Here is a 27,639-nt window from a genome sequence, read left to right as displayed (position 1 = left end):
CTGTTGACCTTCAACAAGACTTTGTTCCATAAAGAAAAATAGCAGGGTGGTAGGTGTAGTCACAGAGGTCATTGTTAGTAGGAGTTGGGATCCACAACTTCTATGTGGCAGCTGCAAAAGCATCCTGGGTTAGGCAAAACCGGTTTGTGTTTTGAGAAGGAGGGGAGAGGGCATTTTCTTGGGTTAAGACTTTAGAGCTTTTGATGGATTCTTAAAAGATTCTATGAATCAAAACTATAAAGAACATCTATATAGATAATGCATCTGGATAATATAAGCAAAATCTCTCTCCCCCCTCTCATACCACTTCAGTTTCATTTTATGGGCAGAACACATTATGTTTCCATTTCTTATGTGCTCCTCACTACATTGATATGGATGAAGCATTTATTATAGAGATGTCTGCCTGCCCCAACCCAGCCTACCAGCCTGGGGATATAAATGAGGTCTCTTTCCCATTAATACTTGAATTCCACTAGTTTCAAGCCCCTATCAGCTCATATGGAAATCCCAATCCTTCCCTAAGCCTATATACGGTGGGAGTTCCAAAGCAGTGAGGTTCCTGTGCTCCTGAGTCAGGCCTCTAAACGTGTGCTGCCTGCTGTGTGGATCTGTGTGGCTTTCCTGTGCCCACAGTGGTGCACATAACTGCCCATGCACTTGGCCACGAAGGTTCTTGGTTCTTGGTACTCACCAGGCTGTGGCAGTCTCTGGATTCTATCCCAAGTGGGAAAGGCAAACTTCCCTTCCTCCTTGCTGACCTCAATTGAGGATACTCGAGGAAGTTGCATGAGACCCACAACACTAGAGAACCGAGTGAGACAACTTTTACAATCTGTATGGACCCGATTATCCTCTTGTAGCTCCCGTGTGGCTATGTCAATACCAGATGTCGTGCAGTTTTCATAACCTCTTACCTGCTTCCAACTTGCAGGGCCTGTTGCTTGGACTTCCTGTAAGACTCCTTTGTTTCACTACGGGAATTCTCTACTGGCTAAATCATCCACCTCTGCACCCAGAGTCCATTGGACATAATTTCTGCAACCCCGCCTAGGGCAGGATTCCATGCTCTGCACACCCTCCAGAAACTTCCCTTACCCATATGAAGTATTAAAAATAGGTAGCAGGGGTATGATGTCCTGCTTACTTCTATCATTCTCTGTATCTCAATTTAGTTTTGGCCTCAGTAGAGGAAGAATATTGTAGTGAGTAAGAATGTGAACTGGGGAACTCAAACTGTCTGGGTTCTGATATCAATGAGTAGCTATAACCTGGGCCATAGAAGTATATATAGATAGTTCCCTCATCTGTATATTAGAGATGTTAATAACAATACCTCCCTTACCAGGGTATTGAAAGTTTAAGAGACTGCCTGATCCACTAGCAAATGTTCCATTCATGTTAGCTATTGTCATGAGCAAACCCTGATTGTACACAGTTAAAAGAAATTGGAATTCTACAAAGACGAAGTAGCTTGTCTGGAGTCATGTCAGTTTAGAAGTAACACAAATAAGATGCTTGCCCACTAGCTAACAAATATTTATTGAATGCCCCTGTATACCAGGATTCGTCTAACTGCTGTGATCATGAATCAGATGTAAGCCTGCTGGGACAGACAGTACAACTTGTCTCTGAGCCATAGATCAGTGGGTTCTTCTCATCACAGCAGTGGTTGTGAAATTTTTCTTTGTAAGCCAGAGAACTCTATTTTTCATTTTAGAGTATTTGCATATACATAATGACATATCTTTGGGATGGAACCCAAGTCTAAGCACAAAATTCATTTATGTTTTATAGACATCTTACATACATTGCCTGAAGGTAATTGTATACAGTATTTTTAGTGCACCTGCTTCTTGACTGTGACCCAATACATGAGGTCAGGTGAGGAATTTTCCACTTGTGATGTTATATCAGTGATCAGAAAGTTAAACATTTTGGAGCATTTAAAATTTGAGGTTTTCAGATTAGGGATGCTCAACCTATATATACAGCAGACAAAGCGGTGTTAGTCCCCTTGGAGAGGATGGCGGCTTGCTCTCCCTTCCAGCTGGCTGGCAGCCTGGAGGGTATCGGGGAAAGCAGACTGAAGCCTACTGCTCTGAACATAACCATGGCAGCATTTCCTGGCTTGAGGACTTTTGGACTGAGGAGACACAGTTAAATGCTAAAAGCTGATTTGTTTATATGTCAGAAGGCTGGGCAAGAGATCATTTATATTTATATCATTTCATTTTAATGAATTCATGAAGGTTTGAGTCAACACCATTGACAATTGATTTCTGTGGCCACAGACATGTGGCCAATTTTGTCTGTCATCAAACAGTCACAAGGATCTAGTCAATTACAATCTTTAGGCAAACATTTCTTTTTATTCTTACCATGTCTACTAAAGATATTTTGTTAATATTAATTTTATTGAATGTTTAAAATTTCCTCTAAACCTAAAAGTAGAATGACTTAGTCACTCAGTTTTTTTCATGACCTCTGAACACCTGGGGTTCTAGGATGGTCTAGGGCAGTCTACTTCTACACCTTCTCCCAAAGCCACAGTGGAAGCCATCATATGTTCGGTGGTGATGGCATCATATATGTGCAAGAGAGGACTTCTTGCTGCAGTCAGAGGGGCTATAAGCACATATTAATGTAGTTATTTAAAATAGATAATTATCTGAAGAGTGCATTTGGATTGTTTTAAACAGTATCTATATAAATTCTTATTTCACCTGCTTTTCTGCTATCATGTTTTCCACTTTTAAAAATAGCATAATGAAGTGCCTCATAGCTTTGTATGTTTGTGTATCAATTGTCATAATAGGAATTGGTTCCTTGACATTGTTGCTTTTAGATTATTTTGGAGAGTTCAAAAGTTCTTTCTTAATTGTATTTGTATTTCTCTAGGTATCCTCCATCATGGTATGTACTTGAACTTCACAAACAGTTAAATTATTATGATTAGATACATTAATTTAATTTGAAATGGTTAAGAACACATCTTTAAAAGGATCTAAATTAACAAGCTGTAATTCCTACCAGTTCATAATCCAACCAGTCATAACACAATAACACTCCAGTCTTCTGCTGATTGGAGTCTAAATAATGAAAATTTCTAGATGAGATGCAGCTGCTATTTATAATGCTGTATTTGGCTGACAAAAGTAAACTTTCTAAATAGTTGTACATTTTGTTCCTGAGTTTCTAAAAATCTGTGATTCTCTTACAATGACTGTTGGTCTTTGTTGAGTTTCACAAATCTGGAATTTTTTTAAATTGCATTTATACAACATTTTTAATTGATGAAGGCTAAATTCATTTTGGATGTAATTTGAAGTGGATGCACCTGGTTGGATTGTGTATAATTATACTTCATCTGTTTGCAATGTGTGATTCTGCATGAATTTAATTTCAAGCTATTATGATTGATAGTTATCAAACTGGGAGTACATACACACTTGCTGTGACTTAAACTTCTGCATCGTACCAGCACAAAAAGGTAAAACTCTGAAGATATCATCTGTCTCTGGTATTTTCATCATCATTGTTTTTCCTTAAAAAAAGATAGCTAAGCCATAAAGAATAATTCAGTTTTTGCCTAGAGTCCCAAATAACCAATAAGCACATCTACAAGGCTAAAACAGAAGCTTTGAAAATAAAATAAAAAAAGAAAAATTACGATCAAACAGGAAGTTATCTTTTGGATTTAGCACATTTAAAAGGAAAAAAAAAAAAACACAGTACTCTTCTCAAGAGAGATTCCACAGTCAGATTATGAAGGTAGCTCCTACTAGAGCTAAAGGGTGTAAAGAAAAAGACTTTGAAAGTCCCAGTCCATTTTTAAAGCCATGGAAGATGTTTCAGCACAATTAAGTAAGTGGTTAAATTTGTTCATGTATTAACAAAGCTGATAGGGAAAGTAGGGAACCCTTCATAAATCTGTCTATCCCTGCATGCAGTTGCAGCTACAGGCATGGTAAATCAGTTGGCGTTAGTATTCTGTGGAACTCCTTTCCATAACACCACTCATCCTGACTACTCATGGACGAGTACTGCTTCATCATTTTGGATTTTCCATCAAGGCCAAGATGCTACAGTAGGCAGGAACCCAGTGGACTGAAGGAGCCATTTGCAACAGCAAAGCCAAGTATCCTTTGGATTTCAACCCAGAATCCTTAACATGGTGGAAGAGAAGGCTGCAGGGCAAGGCTTCCTCCAGGAGCACCAGCTCCAGCTATACCTTTTTTTTTTTTTTTCTCTTGAGCCCATCACTGTTAAGCACCAGAGCCAAATACCATTGTATTCCTCTCAGCACTGTGATTGGTAATCAATGCACAGAAATTGCCATTTCTGATTCCCACATCATCATCCACACCGTTTGTTGGGCTCTCTCCCTTTTCTTCACCTGGACCAGGCATTGGACTTCATCATCTGTCATCAGCCTCCATTAATCTGGTGCCTTGGGGCCGGCGCCGTGGCTCACTTGGTTAATCCTCTGCTTGCGGTGCCAGCATCCCATATGGGTGCTGGTTCTAGTCCCGGTTGCTCCTCTTCCAGTCCAGCTCTCTGCTGTGGCCCTGGAGGGCAATGGAGGGTGGCCCAAGTGCCTGGGCCCCTTGCACCCACATGGGAGACCAGGAGGAGGCTCCTGGCTCCTGGCTTTGGATCAGTGCAGTGCCGGTCATGATGGCCATTTGGGGAGTGAACCAACGGAAGGAAGACCTTTCACTCTGTCTCTATCACTGTCTATAACTCTATCTGTCAAATAAAAAAAAAAATCTGGTGCCTTGTACTATGCCCCCTCACAGCAGCCCAGGGGGGTATGTACTATTTTCAACCCAGTGAGAAAACTGGATTCAGAGCAGTTGGATGATTCACATAGTAAGTGGGAGAACTCCCAGCTTAGAGTTCAGTGTTCTCTACAAATGGCTTGGTTACTTCGAATGCCTGTGAACATTGAAACAAAGTTTTTTGAGTGATAGAACCATTGCTGTCCACACACAGTATCTCATTTGTGGATAACCTATGGTCCTAAAGCATGTTGTGGGATTTTATTATAGATTGCACTCCTTTGTTACTGGCAGCTGCTATCTCTATCCTGTGACATTCTTTATGTCCTGGTGACATACTTTCGTAGAGTATTTAAAAAAGGAGGAGTGACATTCCTAGAAAGTTGTATTTCACAGCTACTGGAGGGAGCCTTATATATGCTTCAGAGGAGTAGAATTAAATATTTTAACTCTGTCAAAGCCATTATAAATATTGGATTTGAACATTCACCTTAAAGTATTTCATTAATCTATAGTACATTTCCTTGACTCCATTATTAACTGCATTTGTTTTCTCTGCAGTGGAATGTTTTTCTTTACGTACCTTCCTTTCATTCTGTTCTGAAGCTTGAGCTTGAGAATTCCTGCAAAATTTTCCCTGATGCTTTTTTATGTCACACACTTACTTCATCATGGGTCCTCATTTTCTCACCTGTAAATACAATTGAGAGACTGACATATTTGTTAGAATATTAGGGCAACAATACAAATTGCAAGGGGAAACAATTTTGTAATTTTTGTTTTGACAGACAGAGTGGACAGTGAGAGAGAGACAGAGAGAAAGGTCTTCCTTTTCCGTTGGTTCACCCCCCAAATGGCCCCTATGGCCAGCGCGCTGCGCCGATCCAAAGCCAGGAGCCAGGTGCTTCTCCTGGTCTCCCATGCAGGTGCAGGGCCCAAGCACTTGGGCCATCCTCCACTGCCTTCCCAGGCCACAGCAGAGAGCTGGACTGGAAGAGGAGCAACAGGGACAGAATCTGACGCCCCAACAAGGGCTAGAACCCAGTGTGCCGGCGCCGCAGGCGGAAGATTGGCCTAGTGAGCGGCGCCTGCCTAAGAAAATTATATCTTTAGAGAGAGCGTTTAGCTTAGTGGTTAAAATTTCCACAGCTCACCAAAAATGTCCTAGATGAAAGACTTCGGCGGGTGAGACCCCAGTGGAAAGAAGTTGTCTTCAAAGGAGTTACTTTTCTCTGAAGGGAAGAGCCTTATCTAAATACTGATGGAGTTTGTGGATTCAAAAGGCTTCCATAGCCTAGACAGCTCACATCACAAGCCTCGGTTGATCACTGACGTCATAGATAAGAGTGTTGTTAAATTAACAACAGGAGTCACTGTGCACTATACACGCAGGACCTCTGTCCTCAAAGAGTTGTATTATAATTATGTCTAAGTACTCACAAAAGATGTATCATTCTTGGGTGCTTCTTTAAAGTTAATTAAGTTTCTAAAAAAAAAAAAAGAAGTGAAATTAACTTTTGCATTGACTTTGAACAGCCCTTGATTCAACTGTTGAGGAAGTTTTTTTTTTCTTTTTTTCATAAAAATTCTTGAATTCTTTACTTAGTATAGAGCTGGTCTTCTGTATACAAAGTTAATTGAAAATGGATCTTAGTGGAAAATGGGACTGGGAATGGGAGAGGGAGGAGGAGGTGAGGTGGGTGTGTGGGTGGGAGGGTATGGTAGGAAGAATCACTATATTCTTAAAGTTATACTTATGAAATGCATGAAGTTTTTATTCTTTAAATAAAAGGTTTCTTTGGGGGAAAAAAATTCCCAGAGCTCATATAGGAGTACCTTGCTTCAATGCTTGGCTGACTACAGCTTCCCACTGATGCAAAATCTGGGAGGCAGCAGGTGACGACGCAGGTAACTGGGTCCCTGTCTCTCACCTGGAGACCTGGGTTGTGTCCCCACATGCTGGCTGTGGCCCTGGCCCATACTGTTGCAGGCATCTGGGGAGTGAACCAGCAGATGGGAGTGCTCTCTCTACCTCTCAGATAAGTACAAAATAATTTTTTAAAAACAAGTGAGATATTTTTAGGGAGCCAATTTTTTCCCTTTAGATCTTGGGGTACCTTCATCCCATATTGGAGTGTCTGAGTTTGAGTCCTGGCTCCACTCCTGATTGATTCCAGCTTCCTGCTATTCTGCACCCTGGAAGGCAGCAGGTGATAGTTCAAGTAGTTGGATACTATGTTTGTGCAGAGACCTGGATTGAGTTTCTAGTTCCGGACCTCAGCCAGGACCTGGGTTATGTGGGCATTTAGAAAGTAAACCAGCAGAGGGAGGGGCCGGCACCATGGCTCACTTGGTTAATCCTCTGCCTGCGGCGCCAGCATCCCACAAGGGCGCTGGGTTCTAGTCCGGGTTGCCCCTCTTCCAGGCCAGCTCTCTGCTGTGGCCAGGGAGTGCAGTGGAGGATGGCCCAAGTCCTTGGGCCCTGCACCCGCATGGGAGACCAGGAGGAAGCACCTGGCTCCTGGCTTCGGATCAGCACAGCGCTGGCCGTAGCAGCCATTTGGGGGGTGAACCAACGGAAGGAAGACCTCTCTCTCTCTCTCTCTCTCTCTAACTCTACCTGTCAAATAAATAAATAAATAAATAATAAAATAAAATAATGAAAGGAAACCAGCAGAGGGAGCTTACCCTATGTGTCTGGCTATCTTTCTGCCTTTCTCTTACCTCAAAAAACAAAACAAGACACAAAGACAAAGCCTGTCTTAACAAAATTTCTCCTTTTTCCAGGTATATCAGTCCTTTTCTAGTCAGGCTTCCACAGATTGAATGGGGTACACTCATATTTATGGAAGGTGATTTGTTTTACTCAGTACACTGATGTTAATGCTACTGCCATAGGAACATCTAGAATAATGTTTGAACAGATATCTGGATACTGTAGCATACCCAAATTGAAACATAAAATTATCATTGTAGTTTCTATGTCTGTTTTTTTAAAAAAATAGTTTTCCCATGTTTTCTTTTGCCATCAAGCTGTTGTTTAACATTTCTTGCTGCTGAAGATATGTCTTCTCTGAACACCACATTCCATACCTTCTAACTCTTTATGCTCTATACTGAGAAATCAGAGCGTCTCATTTACTTAAATCATTTTTAAAGAGACTCAGCATAAAAGTGAGAGGGGCCTGCTCTCCAAAGAGAGCAGGGTTTTTAAAGAGAGTAGGTTTTTTAAAGTTTATTTATTGGGGGGGGGGGGGGCAGATATCTGCTGGTTCACACCCCAAATGACTATAGCATCAAGACTGAACCAGGCTGAAGCCAGGAGCCCAGAACTCAATCTAGGTCTCTCACTTGGGTGGCAAAGACCCAAGTACTTGAGCCATCACTGCTGCCTCCCAGGGTCTGCATTAGTAGGAAGTTGGAATTGGAAATGGAGCTGGGACTCAAATCCATGCACTCTGATATTGGATACAGACACCCCAAGCAGCATTTTAAACATATAATAAACTGTTCAACATTGTTATCTGGTTCATTTAGAAGAAAAACTAGAGGCATTTTGGGGGTTTTTATTTTTTTGGTTGGTTTGTTTGTTTTTTTACTTTTATCTTGTTTAATTGAATTTTTAAAGACTTAATAACTTCCTGGTACATTGAGATCAGGATCAAGATTTATAAAGAGAACTCAGAAGGGAGACATCCACTCCTTGTTCTCAAGGTTAGGTCACTTATTGAAGCCACCTCCGTGATTAGAAACTCAGTCCTCTTTCCACATACATTCTATCTCCTGCTTTGGGAAGCCCCTCAAGGACCCTCACCATTGCTAGAGAACTGGTGCAGCCGACACAGCCACACTGACTTTGGGTCTTAATGTCTTTTGAAGAAAATGTCTGACGGGGATACTGTGCACATCTCAGTCTTCCTTAAAGGATGGCCCAACTTGTACCCAGTACTCATGGACCACACGGCTCTTTCCACAGATGGAGTGATCAACATGAGCATTCCCATCGTACTGCCCGTCTCTGCAGATGATAAGACACGGCTGGAAGGGTGCAGCAAGTTTGTCCTGATGTATGGTGGACGGAAGGTGGCTATCTTACGAGACCCTGAGTTCTACGAACACAGGAAAGAGGAACGCTGTTCCCGTATGTGGGGGACAATGTGTGAAAAACACCCCCATATAAAAGTAAGTTGCAAAACCTTTGGAAGGGCTTTTGTGTTCTGTTTTAACTTAGGATGAAATAATCATTTTTAATTATTTCATGGAGGACTTAGGAAAATTGAGGCTAGATGGAAGGTTCCATTTTTGAGGTAGATTTGCCCTGACAAAGCTTTTTAGAAAGGCACAAAGAAATGTTTTTCCATTTGATGACTTATCTCAGTGACCTCTTAAGTCTCCAGATCCTGTGCTGACCAACATTTCCAGCTAAATAGAATGAGGTACATAGTTAATTCGGACATCATGAACAGAGGACCCAAATCATAGCTGTAGCTACACAGAAAATCAAAGCTAGAGCTTACACCTATACCTCTCTTGAATAAGCACTAGGAAAATAAGTATCCTCACACAGATTGAACTCAACCAACCACTAGACAGAAAACTCAGAGATTATTTCTATGGCCAGGGTGTGGGTCAATGACATCTTTCAGTACACAAAAATCAGGACAGACACCACATTTTCATCAGTGGATATGCTTTTTAATTGAAAATGTTTTCCCCTTTTTATTTATTTGAAAGGTAGGGGGAATGAGAGAGAGAGAGAGAGAACTTCTGTCTGCTAGCTCACTTCCCAAATGCATGTAATATCAGGGACTGGGATTGGCCAAAGCTAAGAGCCAGAAATTCAATTCAAGTCTCCCACCAGAGTGGCAGGAACTCAGTTATTTGAACTGTCACCACTGCCCCCACCAGGGTCTGCATTAGCAGGAAGCTGGAGTCAGGAACCAGAGCCAGACATTGAACTCAGGTGCTCTGATGTGGAACCCAGACATTGTAACCACTCGGCTAAACACCTCCCCAGTCAGTGGATATTTTAAAAATTGAAATAAAAATGTGTTCATCACATTAGCCTCCTTTAAGGTCTACCCTGCCTAAATACAAAATAAACTGGAACTCCTTGGACTCCTTCACTACTTTAAAATTTTTTTCATTCACTTGATAGGCAGGGAGATTCAGAGAAAGGGATAGAGAGAGGGCTGTCCTCTGGTGACCACTCCTCAAAATGACTGCTGTGGCCAGCACTAGACTGAGGTCAAAGCCAGAAGCTGGAAACTTAATCCAGATCACCCAGGTGTGTGGCAGGAACCCAGTCAGAGCTCAACATTGAACCCAGGTATTCAGATATGGGACAGGGACAGCTTAGCCACTTGTGCAACGTTGTTATCAGGCCAAATGCCTGCCCTTCCCCTTCACAACTTCTAATTGCTGTTGGTAATGGGATGGGATTAGGGGGAGATACTGTGGAATTGCTGGGGGTGGTTTATTTCCCATAAAGAAAACTGTGAAATTGAATGTCAAGACCATCCAAGATAAAGGCATTAGGGTAGATATGAAAGAAGACATATACTACTAATTTGACTTCTCAAATTCCCCAGTGGGACTTCCTGACGTTTAGCAGATTCACTGGGATCAAGAGCAATTTGAGGACTAAGAGACTGAAAAGTCTTGTGATTAGACAAAGCACATTGTCTTTCTGGGCTTCTGTTCATTTACACAAGGAAAGGCCAGACTCAATATAACTCTAAGGTCTCTTCCAATCCCATGACCCTACAAAAAAGTATGGGTTCCCTCATCTCCTGAATTGTGAAATATTCCAAATAGGAAGGAGCTCTTCACAGCCCCTGTTGCTGGCATCTCGTGGCCTTCTTAACCGGAACACAAGAGGTCAATGGCCAAGCAAAGCAGCTTTTGCACTATTGGACACATCATCAATCCACCCTGAGGATAAGCATCTTTAATTTTCACACACATCCAGATCAAAGCCAACTGAACAGATTTACTCAAAGAGGCTGACACAGCATTTTTGAAATTACTGGACATGGACTGTGAGCTCTTTGAAGAATATTATACTCTGGGCTTCAATTATGTCTCTGGTCATTTCTTTACTGATCATAATCTTACGGCCTTGAGATCTTATCTTCACCCGGTGACTTAAAGAATAGCGGTCTTTCATTATACCAACTCAGATATTTTTACACTTTGGGTCTACCATCCACGTAGATATGACTAGCACTACACAACAAAAGCTGACAGTGCTCTTAAATGATAGCTTCTTTTCACCTTGTTTTGCAATGTATGTCAGCAGTTGGAGCTCAGAGTTTCCTAGGAGCCAGGGAGAGTGCTGGCGTGACTTGTTGCTTTGACAATATTGTGACCAACCGTGTCCCATTTGGTCATTAGAGGGCTTCTGTAAATGTATCTAGTGAGCTAATGGTGAGAAATGGGCCATGGATAACCAGGGGGAGAAAGCTACTCATCCCACATACAGTATGCTTGGATTGTTGACAGTGCTTTTACCAGACATACCATATGTGAGTTTTATTGGGAAAAGAACTCATTGTGGGTTTCTTTGGGGGCAGCGGGAGTACCCTGAAATTCACAGGAATGCTTTAACAGAAGTTTTTAGAACTCAAGACTGTCCAAAAGTAATTGCTTTCAAAAATAATCCTAGACTGCCTGATCTTTCCTGTGGCTCTGGAAATGATGTCTGTGGAAAATGCTCAGTCACCACGGCTGTGGTCTGCCTCTCCTCTACAGGTCCTCACTGAAGTCACTTCTGGTTCTTCCCCTCAGGGGCTCTCCTTTGAGTCGCTAAATATGGAATCATGTGGCAGAATCACAGCTGAAATCTTGAGGAGGAGCAGGTGACACCTGTAGAACAAAATGCTTGGAGGAGCCCTGTTGCCCTCCATCCATGGCTCTCCCATCTTATCCAAACAGTAATTATTTCTCATTAGTGCTCTTGTCACGAAACTCAGACACATCATTCCCACTTACAGATGTAGAAATCAAGAAAGTAAACTGTGACTTCCCAATGAAGGACAGGAATAAGACGTCTTATATCCTTATCTCAGCAGTGAAGACAATATATATGGTCATTTAGATCCAGGGAATCATCTGGGAAGCTATGACAACCACCCGGGGACTGCGTGCCACCCTCAGATTCTAATTCAGCTGGGGAGGGATCAGGCTTGATCACTGGTGGTTTTGAAGTTTCTGCTGATTCTATTGTTCTGAGAAGGCTGAGAACCACTGTACCAAATCCTTATTTGGTGCTATTTCCTGTATGGCTTCATCTGGGTACATCCTATAAGCACCTTAGACTCTACCTCTCCTGGGGGCCCTATTTCACTGACAGCTCCACCATCCCAATGGGGGCCTATTGGACATAACATAGAATACCGTCAACATTGTTTTCTTTTACTCTTGTCTTCTGGTCACCAATTCTTGACAATTTTGCTTCCTAGGTTTACTCCTCCTCTGTTTCAGCTTGGCCAGGACATTTCATTTCTTCTGTTTCTTGCTTTACTCCCCCTCTCAACCTTTCTCCCTTCTTTGGCTAAAAAAAACTCTTCAGCTTTTATTTGGGAACTCCTTTGCAAAAATTATGATCTGTCTTTTAGCCTCTTACCTCCTCCACCCAATATATTCTGTCCTCTGGTCATTGTGGAGCCTTCATTAAATTGTGCACTTACTTTTGCACCTGCTTGTTCAACCAGACATCATTCCTTCTAGCCCTGGCTCCTCAGCACATTTCCTCCACTCCTCCTCCAAGAAGTCAGCCCTGACTACTATGATCCATAAGCATGACTGGCTTCCTAACCACATCTGTGACAGGTGGCTCTGTCACAGGTGACTCAGCTTCAGAAAGACAGCTGTGTGTACTTGAACTCTGCCACTTGTCCTCTGTAAAACTGTCCTCTCTGATCTGAAAATAAGGAGAGTAAATCCACTTGAGCTCCAGGTTCCTTCTAGTTTCAGATCCCATGACTATGATAGACACAGCAGAAATGAAGACATACCCTTCGTTTGTATCACGTCACTTTTTCTTCTTCTCCATTATCTTCTCTGAACCTTGTCGTAATCACCTTACCTTCCTGAGTAAAGCCATTTACAGTTCAGCTGACCTTTATCTGGTGTCTTTCCCTTCTTTCTTCATCCTGACCTTTGTACCATCTCACCCTCTGCTGCAGCCCTCCTTCGAGGTTATACATTCCCTCACCTTCTCCGGACAGCTGGAGTCCCTCTCTCCTTGCTCTCTTTTAGCCAATTCACCACAGCCCAGTTTTCATGCTAGCGTCTGAGCTCATCTTCTCCTCCATCTTGCATTCCTGTTGTCTTTGACTCCAAGCTCAATTCCTCTTTCAATAATTCACTAGATTCCCTAAGATATTCCTCATTTTTCTTGGTGTATCCAGTTCTGCAAATGTCCTAGCTGTGGCCCCTCTTCTGCCTTTGGAAGGAGGTGGGCACTAGTAAGCCACTAAGCCCTGGATAATCAAGCAGAACCACTGCACCTCCCTTCCTGATAGCTGGAAATTTCCGGGGATAGTTGGACCACCTGAGAGAGACCTGCATAGTTTCAGCATTGCTCTTCAGATACATTTTTAGGTTGAATAGTGAACAAAGTTGGTTCAGTACTGCCCTCACCATTAGATAGAGCAATACAGTACTAGGTGGACCTCTAGCGTTCAGAATGAGTTACTACACAAACACACACACACACACACACACACACACACACCGCCCCACAAGGATTTGGGGTCATCATCAAACCACTGTGTCATCTGACTTGAAGCAATGAGGAAAACGTGTATAGATATGGGTGTTTGAAAATATTCTTGTTTAATGATTTTACTGAGTACAGAGTTTAGGAATGGTGTCATAAAAACACAACCAACCCCTTGTACAATTATCCTCTACCTCCGGGTATCTCAACCTCAGCGCCACTGACATTGGGACTGAATAATTCTATGTTGTGGGGGTTGTCTTGGCAATGAAGGCTATTTAGTAGCTTCCCTGGCCCCTGCACACTAGATGCAAATTGCATACCTTCTCCCACTCCAGTTGTGACAATCAAAGAATCACTAGGAGAGGCAAATGGCCCACCATCAAAAACAACCGCTCTAACCCACTCTGCAATGCAGACCATTCATGGTAAACCCCACTTTCTGGCCCTAACAGGAAATGTGAAACAGAGCTTTGCCCTTATCTCCTCTGTGTCTTCTTACTAGGTATTTAAATCAAGAGGTTCTTGCCCTGGTTTCTCTCTTCTCTGCTAAGGTAGTTATGGGGTCTGATGAGGGGAAAGGTGATCAGTCAGTTACATAATTAACTGAAGAATAAGACTTCTTCCTGTAGCATTTTTCTCAGTGACTGGGAGAGACTATCTACTTCAAATTCAGATGTGACAGTTAAATTTATAGACAAAACAAAGGTTGTCATGTTGGTTGTTGGTTTTTTTTTTTTTGGTCTTTGTTATTTTGACATTCTTCACACCAGGTCTACCCCTAACATTTATGGGGTTTAGTGCAAGAATATAAATGGAAGATCCTGCAATAGCAGGAAGCTGGAGTCAGGAGCTGAAGCAAGGAGTTGAACCCAGGTTCTGCTGTGTGGGTACTGGATGTGGGTACCCTAACCACTGCCTTAATTGCTAGGCTAAACGCCTGCCCCTATATACCATATTTAAAAGTTAAACATCTGAGGCCAGTGTTGTGGTGCAGCAGATTAAGCCTCCGCCTGTGATGCTGGCATCCCATATGTGCACCAGTTCAAGACCTGGCTCTGCTTCCGATCCAGCCCCCTTTTGTGCATGTAGGTTCCAATTTTCTCCACTCCATTTGTTGAATAATCTGTCCTTTCCTTTAGAGTGGTGCTTGCACCCTTGTTGAACAGCATTTGATAAAATGAGGTTTTAGTCTGTGTTTAAGTCCTGGTGTCCATTTGGCTGCATTTTCCTGCTCTTTGGAAATTTATTTTTGTTTTTAAATAGGTTATAAATGAAGGTTCATCTTTATGGAAATTCTCAAGAAATTGTGTTTGATAATAACCAACTGGTAGAGAGCTTGTCTGATTTTCCCTCCAGGCCCTCCAATTTGAACTATTGAAAATAGTCTAAGACACACCGGACTGTACTAGGAATTTGCTAGCAGTGGTTTTCAATCACAAAACCCTCAGAGTCTCCACAACCCTCTCCAGAAAATCTCTAAGCTCAAAACTATGTTCATTTTACTAAGTCATTATTCGCTTTTTGTTTTGTTGACATTTGCACTGCTGGTCCAAAAGCAGTGGTGAATAAACTGCTGGCATCTTGGACTTGAGACAGTGGACTGACTGCACTTGTAGTCATTGTTCTTTATCACCATGCACCTGCAGTAAAATCAAGGCCGGTTTTACTTAATAATTTTCTTCATGGAGCTGTAAAAATGACTATTACATCTTGACCCTTGTATTTTTAATAAGCCTAAGCCTATGTTTTTTAATACTGCAACAAAAGGAAAAATGTGTATTAAAGTACTTCTGCTGCATGCATCAAGGCTAATAGTTGTCTCAAAGGAAAGTACTTGAATGATCATCTGAGCTGAGCAAGACTAGTCACCTTTTCCCCCCACAAAATACCATTTTTCCTTGAAAGAATGAGTGACAAACTGTTTATTTTGATTTGGGTCTTTGGCAGACATTTTTCAAAACAAATGAAGTGAACCTATCATTTCAAGGAAAACAGCTGAGAGTAGTAGTTGTCAATGATAAACTTTGAGGTTTAAAGCAAAGAAATTCTGGAAAATTTTAAATCACTACTGAGCTTCGTTGGTTGTTTCCCAATATCTAGAAAATGTTCTGATGAGACTAGTAGTGACATTAAAAACTGTGTTTTTTAAAAATTAATTTTTTATTCAAATCCTTTTCCAACTTCCTACTTCTAGTTGTTCTTTCTTTACATACTTGAGCCCAAACAACATATTACTCAGGTTAAATGCAGATCTGAAACTCTAGCTCTCTTCTATTAAGTCAGACATTAAAGGATTTGCAAATATGTAAATCAATGCCATACCTCCTATTTTGGGTGTAGGGGGGATGGGAATAGCTTTTTTTTTTTTAACTGAAAGTTACACATTTTAATATATAATAGGTTTATCAATGTTAATTTTAACTGAATTAATAGTTTTTAATTTCTAATATAAAATAATATATAACACCCACATGAACAAACTGCTCTTGGAAGGGCAGTGTTTACAATAACTTTTAAGAGTATAAAGAGGGGAAGAGACCAAAGAGTTCAAGAAATATTGAACCAGAAATGCTGTTACTCATGGTTGGTTTGGAGGAAGGATTCATATAAAATAGAAATCACTATGAATCATTGACAACTTCAATGATGTTCTTTCTAGATGGTGATGGAAAGTGGGGATTGGCTGGTTGGTGGGGACCTTCAGGTACTGGAGAGAATACGGTGGAATGATGGGCTGGACCAATACCGCCTGACGCCTCTGGAGCTCAAACAGAAATGTAAAGAGATGAATGCTGGTATGTAGGCTGGCTCTGGCTCATTTGTTAATTCTCCTCAGCACCCTCTGGTGAAAGAAGACATCAGAAATCAGCATTTTTACAGTGTAATAAAACTGAAAAGGCTGGCGCCGTGGCTCACTTGGCTAATCCTCCCCCTGTGGTGCTGGCGCCCCAGGTTCTAGTCCTGGTTGGGGCGCCAGTTCTGTCCCTGTTGCTCCTCTTCCAATCCAGCTCTCTGCTGTGGCCCGAGAAGGCAGTGGAGGATGGCCCAGGTACTTGGGCCCTGCACCCACATGGGAGACCAGGAGGCAACACCGGACTGGTGCAGCACACCGGCTGTAGCAGCCATTTGGGGGGTGAACCAACGGAAAAGGAAGACCTTTCTTTCTGTCTCTTTCTCTCACTGTCTAACTCTGCCTGTCAAAAAAACAAACAAACAAAACTGAAAATATCTTCATGCTGATCCAATACAGAAACAGTGTTTTTTTTTTTTTTAAGTTGTACCACATTCATATGCCACAGTTAAAAACACACCAACTCAGAAAGGTATCTACAAGCATATAAAGCAAAAAAGCAAAGTGAAGAACAGTATGTATAGCATAATCACATTTTGAAAAACAAATAAAATGTAACAATAATTTTTTTAAAAAAGATTTATTTATTTGAGAAGCAGAGTTAGAGAGAGAGGGAATCAGAGAGGAAGGTCTTCCATCCACTGGTTCACTCCTCAAATGGCTGCAATGGCCAGAACTGGGCTGATCCAAAGCCAGAGGCCAGGAGCTTCTTCCGGGTCTCTGGGTGGGTACAGGGGTCCAAGCACTTGGACCATCTTCCAGCACTTTCCCAAGCCATCAGCAGGGATCTGGATTGGAAGTAGAGCAACCAGGTCTTGAGCCAGTGCCCTATGGGATGCCGGTGCCACAGGCAGAGGCTTAACCTACTATGCCAAAGCATCGGCTCCCCGGTAATAGGTTTTAAAATTCTAACCTACTTCTGTGTATAGAAGCACCAAAGTCTCAGGCAGCACATACACTTCTTGGGAATTGGATGAAGGTAAGATTTTCACTCTATACATTTTTAAAAAGATAAAAAGTAATGATAGGATTCTCAGTATTCTTTTTTATAATCTATTTTGGTTTATTTCTCAGTATTTCCCAAATTTCCCATAATGGATATATATCAATGATGTTTCATAACCAGAAAAAAAAATAAGGTTCTTGTGAGTCTATCATTAAGTGGAATAATTTTGAAGATTTCTTTAAAGTTAAATGCTTTTTATATCTGTAGATTGTTTTCCTTTGCATAGATCACAACAAACATGATTACTCATCCCCCTGCAGAAGTGAGACAGGAGCAGGGTACAAGAGGACTGATTAATGATAGCCCTGCCTGAGCCCTGGTTTGCAGAAAAGGCTTCACCAACAAATGTTTGCATTCCCCAGTCAAGTTCGTGCTCTACTGTCTTTGCATCCTTTCCCTTTCTGAGCAATCTGATATTGGTTAGTGCTCTTGGACTAAGACTCATAAAAACTCATGTTCATTTTCCAGCTGATTATCAAAAACAACTAGATTTAACGACTGTATGAAACATTAAACATAGCTGTACCTTCTTATGGACAAGTACCCAGCATTTCTTTGACCTTGGCTTTTCTGCTTTTGTTTCCCAGATGCTGTGTTTGCATTCCAGTTGCGCAATCCTGTCCACAACGGGCATGCTCTGTTGATGCAGGACACTCGCCGTCGGCTCCTGGAGAGAGGCTACAAGCACCCGGTGCTCCTGTTGCATCCTCTGGGTGGCTGGACCAAGGATGATGATGTGCCACTGGACTGGCGGATGAAGCAGCACTCAGCTGTGCTCGAGGAGGAGGTCCTGGATCCCAAGTCAACCATTGTTGCCATCTTTCCATCTCCCATGCTGTATGCTGGTCCCACAGAGGTAAGAAACCCCCGGAGCTGGGCTATAGGACTTTACAGGGAATTGTAAATGAATCTCCGGGTTCCTTTCTTCCTCATGAGCAGATTCTAGGACCTTCTAGATGCTGTTCTTTATCCAACTTAATACTGTCAGCATTTAGTATTTGTAAAAATGCTTGAAACATCAGATCAAACCTCTATCCACTGCTTTTAAGAATAGTTGGTGTGTGAATGAGGTAGATAATGATGCTTAACTGGACCACTACCTTAGCATTCCATTTCATTAGTCCCAGTTACTCTAAGTGATTCACCATGCTCCGTGAGCTACTTCAGAAGGGATAGGATGCCTTAAACAGATAAATTTCTCCCTTTCATCATAATATAGTGAGTTTATCAGAGATTTCCTTCATGCCCCTGTACCACCAGTGTAGTGGATTTGAGTGTCTAGTAGAAGTAATGATGAATTGAAAGGGTCTCAACCCTGTGGAATGCCACACATGGAGTTTAATGAATTAATTCTCTTGCATCAGAGCAAAAATTCTCCTCTCCATCCATTGTATTTCTGTCTGAATTTTAAAAGGCAAATGTTGGCCGGTGCCGCGGCTCACTAGGCTAATCCTCCGCCTAGCGGCGCCTGCACACTGGGTTCTAGTCCCGGTCGGGGCGCCAGATTCTGTCCCGGTTGTCCCTCTTCCAGGCCAGCTCTCTGCTGTGGCCCGGGAAGGCAGTGGAGGATGGCCCAAGTGCTTGGGCCCTGCACCCCATGGGAGACCAGGATAAGTACCTGGCTCCTGCCATCGGATCAGCGCGGTGCGCCGGCCACAGCGCGCTGACCAGAGCAGCCATTGGAGGGTGAACCAACGGCAAAGGAAGACCTTTCTCTCTGTCTCTCTCTCTCTCACTGTCCACTCTGCCTGTCAAAAAAAAAATAATAAAAATAATAATTAAAAAAAAGGCAAATGTTGTGTTGAACTGGAATCAGTGTCTGAATGTGACTGGCAATTTGCTCATTATTGGTGGTCAGATAGTCCTATTTGCAGTTTATAATTTCTTTTATCTGAATAAGGGAAAAATTCACATTATTCTGTAGAATAATAAGATCTGAGTGTTCCCGAGCTGCTAGTCTGTCTGGAGAAGGGATGAAGAACAGAACCTGGAGCTCTACGAGGGAGGATTTGTATTTTTGAAAGCTCTTGGCCTATCCAACATTAGCAAGCCTGAAGAAGTGAGCAGGGAGCGTTAGAACCTCACTGACTTTCTTGTTACTCTTACCAGACACCCATCACTGAATTACTTTCAAAGCAGAATAAAGCTTGTCCTTTATGTGATATTTCCTAGGTCCAGTGGCACTGCAGGTCCAGGATGATTGCAGGGGCCAACTTCTACATTGTGGGCAGGGACCCAGCAGGAATGCCCCACCCAGAGACCAAGAGAGACCTGTATGAACCCACTCATGGGGGCAAGGTGTTAAGCATGGCCCCTGGCCTCACCTCTGTGGAAATCATTCCATTCCGAGTGGCTGCCTACAACAAAGCCAAAAAAGCCATGGACTTCTATGATCCAGCAAGGTATGTTTTTGGAGGACGATTCTAGAACCAATGTCCGTACAACTGGAACGATGAGGCAAAAATCTAGAAAAATCCAAAGCACTTCCATATGCCCCTAACTGGAATGAGAATCCCTTCAATGTCAAAACATACTCTTACACAGTTTATAACCTTAAAGTCTTTTGCACAAATCAGGTAGTCTAAAAATACTTCTCTTTCAACATGCAAGCTTGAGCATGCACCAAGTGCCTGACACATTAAGTGAAGAAGAACTGTAGAAAAAAGAATTAAGCAAGTCTTTTCAGTGCATTCAATCCTGTACTGGGAGTCTCAGAAGTAGGCTGAGAAATAGAATTCTGAGTCTCTGGCCTCAAGACACTATCCATGAACAGAGTAGGTACACAGTAAATAAAAGTAGGTAACCACCAACAAAAGAAAAAAATGTCTAATAACCCATAAACTGTTCTAGGAACCTTTAAGGCAGATGTTATTCATGTACACTGAGTTTTCTGTTGCTATCCTGTGACAGGCACAACGAGTTTGACTTCATCTCAGGAACTCGTATGAGAAAGCTCGCCAGGGAAGGAGAAAATCCCCCAGATGGCTTCATGGCCCCCAAAGCGTGGAAAGTCCTGACAGATTACTACAGGTCCCTGGAGAAGAACAACTGAGCGCTCTCTGGCTCCAGAGTTTCTTTCTGAAGTGCCTTTTTGATTATCTTTTCTATTTTGTGATTAGATGCTTTGTATACAGATGCTTCTCAGTGTGACTGATTTTAAAGTTTATATTTTAAATGAGGTAAAAATCATGTCTATAAAGACAACTCAAAAATATATGTTAAAGTCAAACTGAAGACTGAATCTTAGCCGGTGAAAGCAATATTGTTAATACATTTCAGAATGGAACTAGCCATATTCCCTACTGCACTGAGAAAGTAGGGCCCAGATTGCTTTAAAAAAAAAAAAAAAAAAAAAAGCAACTTTTGATCATGTGTCATTTACTTGCCAAAAAGTTAAGCATATTTGCCAGCTTAAGTCTTGCTAACCTGCACTGTCTGAATGTCAGCAATAAAGTCAAATGGGCAGCTTCTCTACGACTGACACCCCCACCTCCCTGCAAAAAAATCATTACTCACCTTAAATGAGATGAGGCTCAAGTGGGTATCTTGTTTATATTTTACCTCATGCCTGTGTACAGCCTTACTGCCCATTATCTGTGTTGGAGACCTGACCAGAGAAACCAAACTTGTGATAATGTGAATTTAATCGTAGTGACTTATGAGTAACAACTCCAGTTAAATGGTGACTTTTAATAGTGTGGCATGTTACCATGGAAGGATTTGCACACAAGGGTCATATAGTCTTGGTAATGTTGTGGAAGGTTACTTTTCTTCATCTTTGCTGTGGTCATTGTGTTCTACAAGACAGGCTGGCCTGTCTGACTGTACAGCATCAGCAATAAACCAAAAATAATTCACACTACCAAACTAGCAAGGTGCTAGAACTGGAGAGACAGCAGTAAATGTTGAACACAAACCTTTCATCTTACAGAGGAACACAGCTGCAGAACACTGTAATAAAATGCAAGGTTGGCATTATTAGCAGGTACTGGTGGTGCTAAATGAGCACCCAGCCCACCTGACTCCCAGTCTGGTTGTCTGTCTACCCTGGACAATACAGGAGCCAAGTCTGATTTCCCCTCAGGTGCTTCACAAAGCTTTTTGAACAGAGGATGTGTCCAAAGCAGCATTCTTGGGTATCAAAAAGTCCAGAATGTTCTAAACTCCCCTAAGTTTATTGCAGTTGGGAAAAAAAAAGTCTTTACACTTCTCCAAAGACACAAGCTGTTTGAGATACCCTCTGATGGCTTTATTTCCTGAGAGGCAATCTTTTGTACTATAATTCATTGCTGGCTAGGCATTATGAAGACACAGCACCTTTTATACATAGATCTCTCTGGAAGAGACCTAAACAGGAAAGACAAAACTGTGATTTTTTTCATATCCTCAATGTTTTTAAGCTATTCTTAGATGAAAAATCTTTTGAGAATTAATTACTTTCAATGGCTACAGCAAAGTTTGTCTTTAATAGTATAGTACCTATGTTCATTAACTCATAGGTACTCATTACTGCCTTTTTAAAAGACAGCATATTTATTGAAACATGAGACAGGTTGTAGTGCCTTAACCAAATGTATTTTGTGATTTTTAAAAAAAAAAATCTATTTAAAACTGCTCTGCTGCTCTGGTACCCCACTTAATGCAAATGACTGTTTCTATGTACAACCTATGCTTGTTCTTATTTTAATAAATTTCTCAAAACAAAGGCTGAGTCTCATGTCCCTAAACTGGGTATGATTGCCCACATGATTGCTGAGGGCCTTATGGTTTTATCTAATCAGAGACAGACAGTAGCAGCAACTCTAAGGCCATAGTTAAAAAACCGTTAGCCCTTGTTTGTGTTTCCAAATTGCTCTCTAGATGTCAAGGACACATGGTCTCAGGCAAGCACTGACAGTGTTATTTTCATAGGTGACTGGGTTGCTCAGGGACCTCAGCAGAACTCCTTGCAGGACTGGACATCCTGCCCACCTCCATTTCAAGAGATCAAACTATTACGCAATGCCTCCCTTTTTCTCCAAGGAATAGATCTTGTTCTTGGAAGGTGTCTCCAAGGAGGTTCATCAGCAGAGCTGGAAGCAGCTGAATTTTTTTCTCATCATCTTAACACTTCCATTAACCTCAGCAGCTGGTACTTTTGTATGCAGAAAGAAATGATACCTGTTTCCACAAGTACTGTTAGGCCTGGCAGCTTTTTTTCCCTCCTTGAGTTCCTGATTCACTTCTGCCTTGAAGGCTTCACGTAGCTTTTTGCTACCAATTCTTCCAACAATAAAACTGGCCTAAGAGCAACTCAAAGCTACCTTTTGTAGTTTACTTCTCTAGATCTTACTTGGTGGCTCCTAGTACTAAGTAGGAGAAAGTAAGACAGGCCATGTAAATACATTGTGTATAAATACATGAATATGTAGGTGGTGCTGAGGGAGCATGTCAAAGTATTTAGGGTGGGGAGAAAAAGATCCTGGACAGGCACACCTGGCAGACCTTAATACATCAACACTTTCATTAGGCCACATCCATCCCATCTCCCCTGCAAAGAAGAAACAAATCTAAGTTACATAAGAATAATAAGTTCATTCTTTTCTGCTCAGTTTCCTCTTTTCTATTAGGTGTCTTTTAAGTCTAGCACTGATCTTCAACATAACTCTCCCTATAGGCAGGAAATCAAGGAATTAGAAGGGCACCAGATCAGTCTATTCTTGTCTAAAAGTTTGCTAGAACAATAGTGAAGCTTCTGCTGTGAGATTTTTAAGTGATACAGTTTTCCATTATCTATGAATGTGCACAAAATACCGAGAACTGAATATATTCACATAGGACACATTCAGTTCTTTGGTGAATATTAACTATTACTGGGCCACTCTTAGTTTACACTTACATAGTATACATTTACCAAATGATGAGACATGTAAGCATTTCACAATACACACTCCAAAGGACTGCCACTTTTTTTTTTTTGCTTATACTGTAGCTTTATTGAACTTATTAAAAATCAATGGGTCAATGGCTAGAGTTTGGACATTTTGGTCTGAAAGAAGAAAAATCTAGACAAAATAATACTGTTCTATGAGGCTAGCACAGAACAGTGGATGCAAGAAAATCTTTGGGAACTGATTTCTGGAAAGAATGAAACCCTTTGAAGGTAAGCAGCGCCTTGGCAGTTTTTTTCTCCTGGAAGTGGACTCCTGGATCTGGCCTAGATGAAGATACTTTACAAGGATAATTCAGCCACGATGAGGACAAAGATGTACTGCTGAGATAGACTGAAATCTGGAAATATCATCTGCCAGAGCAACCTGCTCTAGGCTAGAAGATCCCCCTTCCCTGGATTTCCCAAAGAAAATGGGGGATGCCAGCGCCATGGCTCATTTGGCTAATCCTCCTCCTGCGGCGCCGGCACACCGGGTTCTAGTCCCAGTTGCTCCTGTTCCAGTCCAGCTCTCTGCTGTGGCCTGGGAGGGCAGTGGAGGATGGCCCAAGTGCTTGGGCCCTGCACCCGCATGGGAGACCGGGAGGAAGTACCCGGCTCCTGGCTTCGGATTGGTGCAGCGCCGGCCGTGGCGGCCATTATGGGAGTGAACCAACGGAAGGAAGACCTTTCTCTCTGTCTCTCACTGTCTATAACTCTCTCTCTCTCTCTCACTCTGCCTGGCAGAAAAAAAAAAAATGGGGGATGAGGGACTGTAACTTCCGCGCTTTCTCAGAGTGACTGAATTCTAGAACTGTCACAATTTAGTAAGTAGAAGCATAAACATCTGAGCCTGTGACCTAAACCCTTTCCAGCTCAAATACCAAGATCAAAAGGCTAACGTAGGGGGTGGACAGGGGTTTGGCTAAACCCAGGCAATTCCATTTAATTAAAGCAATGACACAAACCCAGTTCAGACTCTGGCAGGAAGAGGAATGATCAGCCCTTCACCTATCAAGGGAAAGGGCTGGCACTCCCTGGAAATAAACAAAAATCACTACTGTTATCTACAGCTTCATGTGACCAACTAGACATTTGTCATTTTTGTTTGTCCAGTTCCTTTCCCCACAGTACAATTTCTTATGAAGGATTACCTCCTTTTGCAGTTAGTCTTGCTGAATTGGTAAATCCAAACACTTGCTCTTAAATAAGCCAAAGGAATTCTTGGAGGGTCCTTCTCTCAAAGTGCCAGGACTCCCAGTTGTGGGTTTTAATTGGATTTGGGCATTCATTGCAGGATTTTGAATCTTGAAAGAGCAATTTAAACAGTATATTTAATCTAGTGGAGGAATAGAAACAAGATTATTGAAGTTTCTCTTAAAAAAAAAATTCCTGAAGCTTCCACAGTGTCTATCCTAAGTTTGATTCTTCAGCCTCCCTTTGATCACATTAACTCCTCATTCCTTCAAGTAAAGCTTTATTGCTTAAGTTGGCTAGAATTGGTTGCTTCCAAAAGAATTCTAACTGGTATCCTTTCTATCTATGACTATAGCCAGGCCATAGATGACCCTCACAGGCTTGCAAAGGACTTTGTTTTACTGGCTGATACAGCCATCCCCATTCTGTGTATCTTAGTCACTCTTTTATTATTTATTTTTAATTTGACAGAGTTAGTAAGAGAGAGAGACAGAGAGAAAGGTCTTCCTTCCATTGGTTCACCCCCCAAATGGCCGCTACAGCCGGCACGCTGCGCCAATCTGAAGCCAGGAGCCAGGTGCCTCCTCCTGGTCTCCCATGCAGGTGCAGGGGCCCAAGCACTTGGGCCATCGTCCACTGCTTTCCCGGGCCACAGCAGAGCTGGACTGGAAGAGGAGCGACCGGGACAGAATCCTGCACCCGTATGGGATGCCAGCGCCGCAGGCAGAGGATTAACCAAGTGAGCCACGGTGCTGGCCCCTCTTAGTCACTCTTAAAAAATTTCTGGAAGCTCTAACTTTTTTTTCAGAACAGTATGACACAACCCACCATGTTCTATTTTTAGTTCGAAGTCTGCATGTCAGTGATTGTTTCAATGCTTCGGTTTGAGCTCTAGTTCTGAGCTGTCACAGTTCACAGGTCTGGATTCTCGTTGCATTCCACCCCCAACACTAACATTCAATGAACGTACATCAAAGCATCCAGCTGGTGCTCGTTTTAGTCATGCAGAATGTTAGAATCCATTCAGTATCTGATTTTAAGAGAAGCTAAAAAAATTTTAAGAAACTATCTTACCTGTTTTCTTTGTCCAGAAGAAAATTAACATTTGTCCACAAACAACACAATTTCAGTAGGAAAATTCCTACCAATGAGATGCTGCTGCCACTTCTACACAAGCGCACTCACAGTGCTCCTCAACCAGCACCATGCCCAAGTTATAGCTAGTACGTGAGGTTAGGTTACTGTGGTTCACACAGAATATTCCAATTACTGCAATCTAGCTTTCAGTAACATGATAAATTCTGGGTCTACCTGCAGATGGAGGGCTGAAGGACACAGAAAGGACAAAAAACAGTAAAGATACTGACTTGACTCAAATACTGAGTTTTTAAACTCCATTTTAAAGGTGCAGGAAAACCTGGGACAACCAGGCTTATCAAAGGCTTTCCAACAATGAGGCTTTTCGAACATCACACAAGGAACCCTTTCAATCTCAATTCCTGGAGTACAGGCCTATGGATTACAGAAATGGTTTACACTGAGCCTGGTCAACAGGGTATGCATATCAATGTGTAGAAATAATAATATTAATAACAGGATACTTAGCATTTGAGCATTAACTCTGTGCTAGGCAATGTGCTCAGTGCCTTATATAAAGTTACTTCAAAGTTTATGGAAAATGTGTATTATGAAAAGATTACACATGGATTTCAAGTTTTGCACCAAATAAACTTTTAATTCCATTTTCCCAAACTATACTTCCTATCTTAAGTACCTTCCTATGCATTATCACATTCAGTCCTTTAAAATGGGTATCAATGTTACCTCATTTTATAGATGAGAAACTGAGACACAAATAGGTACCCAGTCCAAGGACATACAAACTTGAGTAATCTGATTCTAGATGCAGTACTCCTCACTGATAGACACAATGAATTACCTTAGATCCTAGAATCCAACTACGTATGTAAAATGTCATCTCTGAAAGAAGACAGAGAATATGTATCAGTAATAAATTCTTGGAAATTATAAGAAACTAAAGTGTCTTCAACTACTTTACAGCCTTAAGGTGCCTACCTGGGTTATGGTTGCTGGGATTAGTGCATTTCTCTTACTTCACTTGATGATTAAAACCACACAAATTTGCTAGTGTTTTGGTACAGCAGTTTTAGCCACTGCCTACAATTCCACAATCCCATATCAAAGTACCAGTTTGAGTTCTGGCTGCTCTACTTCCAATCCAGTTTCCTAATAATGTGCCTAGGAAAGCAGTTTAAGATGCACAAGTACTGGGGCCCTGCCACCCACATGGGACACCCAGCTAGAGTTCCAGGCTTCTGGCTTCAGCCTGATCCAGCCCTGGCTGTTGTGGTCTTGTGTGGAGTGAATTAGCAGATAGAAGATCTCTGTCTCTCCTGCTGTCACTCTTTCCAATAAATAAATAATAGATAAATATCAAGAGAGCTTGAGAGACAGACAGAGAGGTTCTCCTGGATCTCTCACGTGGGTGCAGTGGCTCAAGCACTTGGGCCATCCTCTACTGTTTTCTCAGGAGCATTAACAGGGAGCTGGATCAGAAGTGCAGCAGCCAGAGCTTGAACTGTGGTCTAAATGGGACGCTGTTGTCGCTGGTCCCAAAAAAGAAATATTTTAAAAATTTTTTTAGAAACTAAACAAATATGGCCAGCGCCGCGGCTCAATAGGCTAATCCTCCGCCTGCGGCGCAGGCACCCTGGGTTCTAGTCCCTGTCAGGGTGCTGGTTCTGTCCCGGTTGCTCCTCTTCCAGTCCAGCTCTCTGCTGTGGCCCAGGAAGGCAGTGGAAGATGGCCCAAATGCTTGGGCCCTGCACCTGCATGGGAGACCAGAAGGAAGCACCTGGCTGCTGGCTTTGGATAGGTGCAGCGCACAGGCTGAGGCAGCCATTTGGGGGGTGAACCAACGGAAGGAAGACCTTTCTCTTTGTCTCTCTAACTCTGCCTGTCCAAAAAAAAGAAAAAAAAAAAAAAAAAAAAGAAACTAAACAAATGTAGTAACTACTACTACTACACTCTGAATTTGAGAAAATGAAAAGTGTACAATGAATACATCACCCCTTATTTTCAAGAAGTTATCAGATAAAAATTAAATGATTACTGAAATTCACATTAAGACAGAATGATTAAAAT

General features: G+C 42.0%; 1 protein-coding gene across 1 annotated transcript in view; it reads left to right on the top strand.

The window, feature by feature from the left end:
- PAPSS2 (3'-phosphoadenosine 5'-phosphosulfate synthase 2) overlaps positions 1-20,421 on the top strand; it is a gene marked incomplete at its 5' end in the record, with an annotated part of 30,980 nt that extends 10,559 nt beyond the window's left edge. Inside the window, 5 exon segments of the mRNA NM_001082173.1 lie at positions 8,761-8,966; positions 16,172-16,307; positions 17,957-18,225; positions 19,542-19,771; positions 20,280-20,421. Coding sequence (NP_001075642.1) covers positions 8,761-8,966; positions 16,172-16,307; positions 17,957-18,225; positions 19,542-19,771; positions 20,280-20,421 — 983 coding nt within the window.
- Positions 20,422-27,639: the final 7,218 nt, after the last annotated feature.

The sequence above is a fragment of the Oryctolagus cuniculus genome, chromosome 15, assembly GCF_051225735.1.
Source record: "Oryctolagus cuniculus isolate XC-2025 breed Fujian yellow rabbit chromosome 15, ASM5122573v1, whole genome shotgun sequence".
Lineage (NCBI taxonomy): Eukaryota > Metazoa > Chordata > Mammalia > Lagomorpha > Leporidae > Oryctolagus > Oryctolagus cuniculus.
Note: the sequence above shows the minus strand (reverse complement) of the source record. Positions and strands in the feature narration are given on the sequence as shown.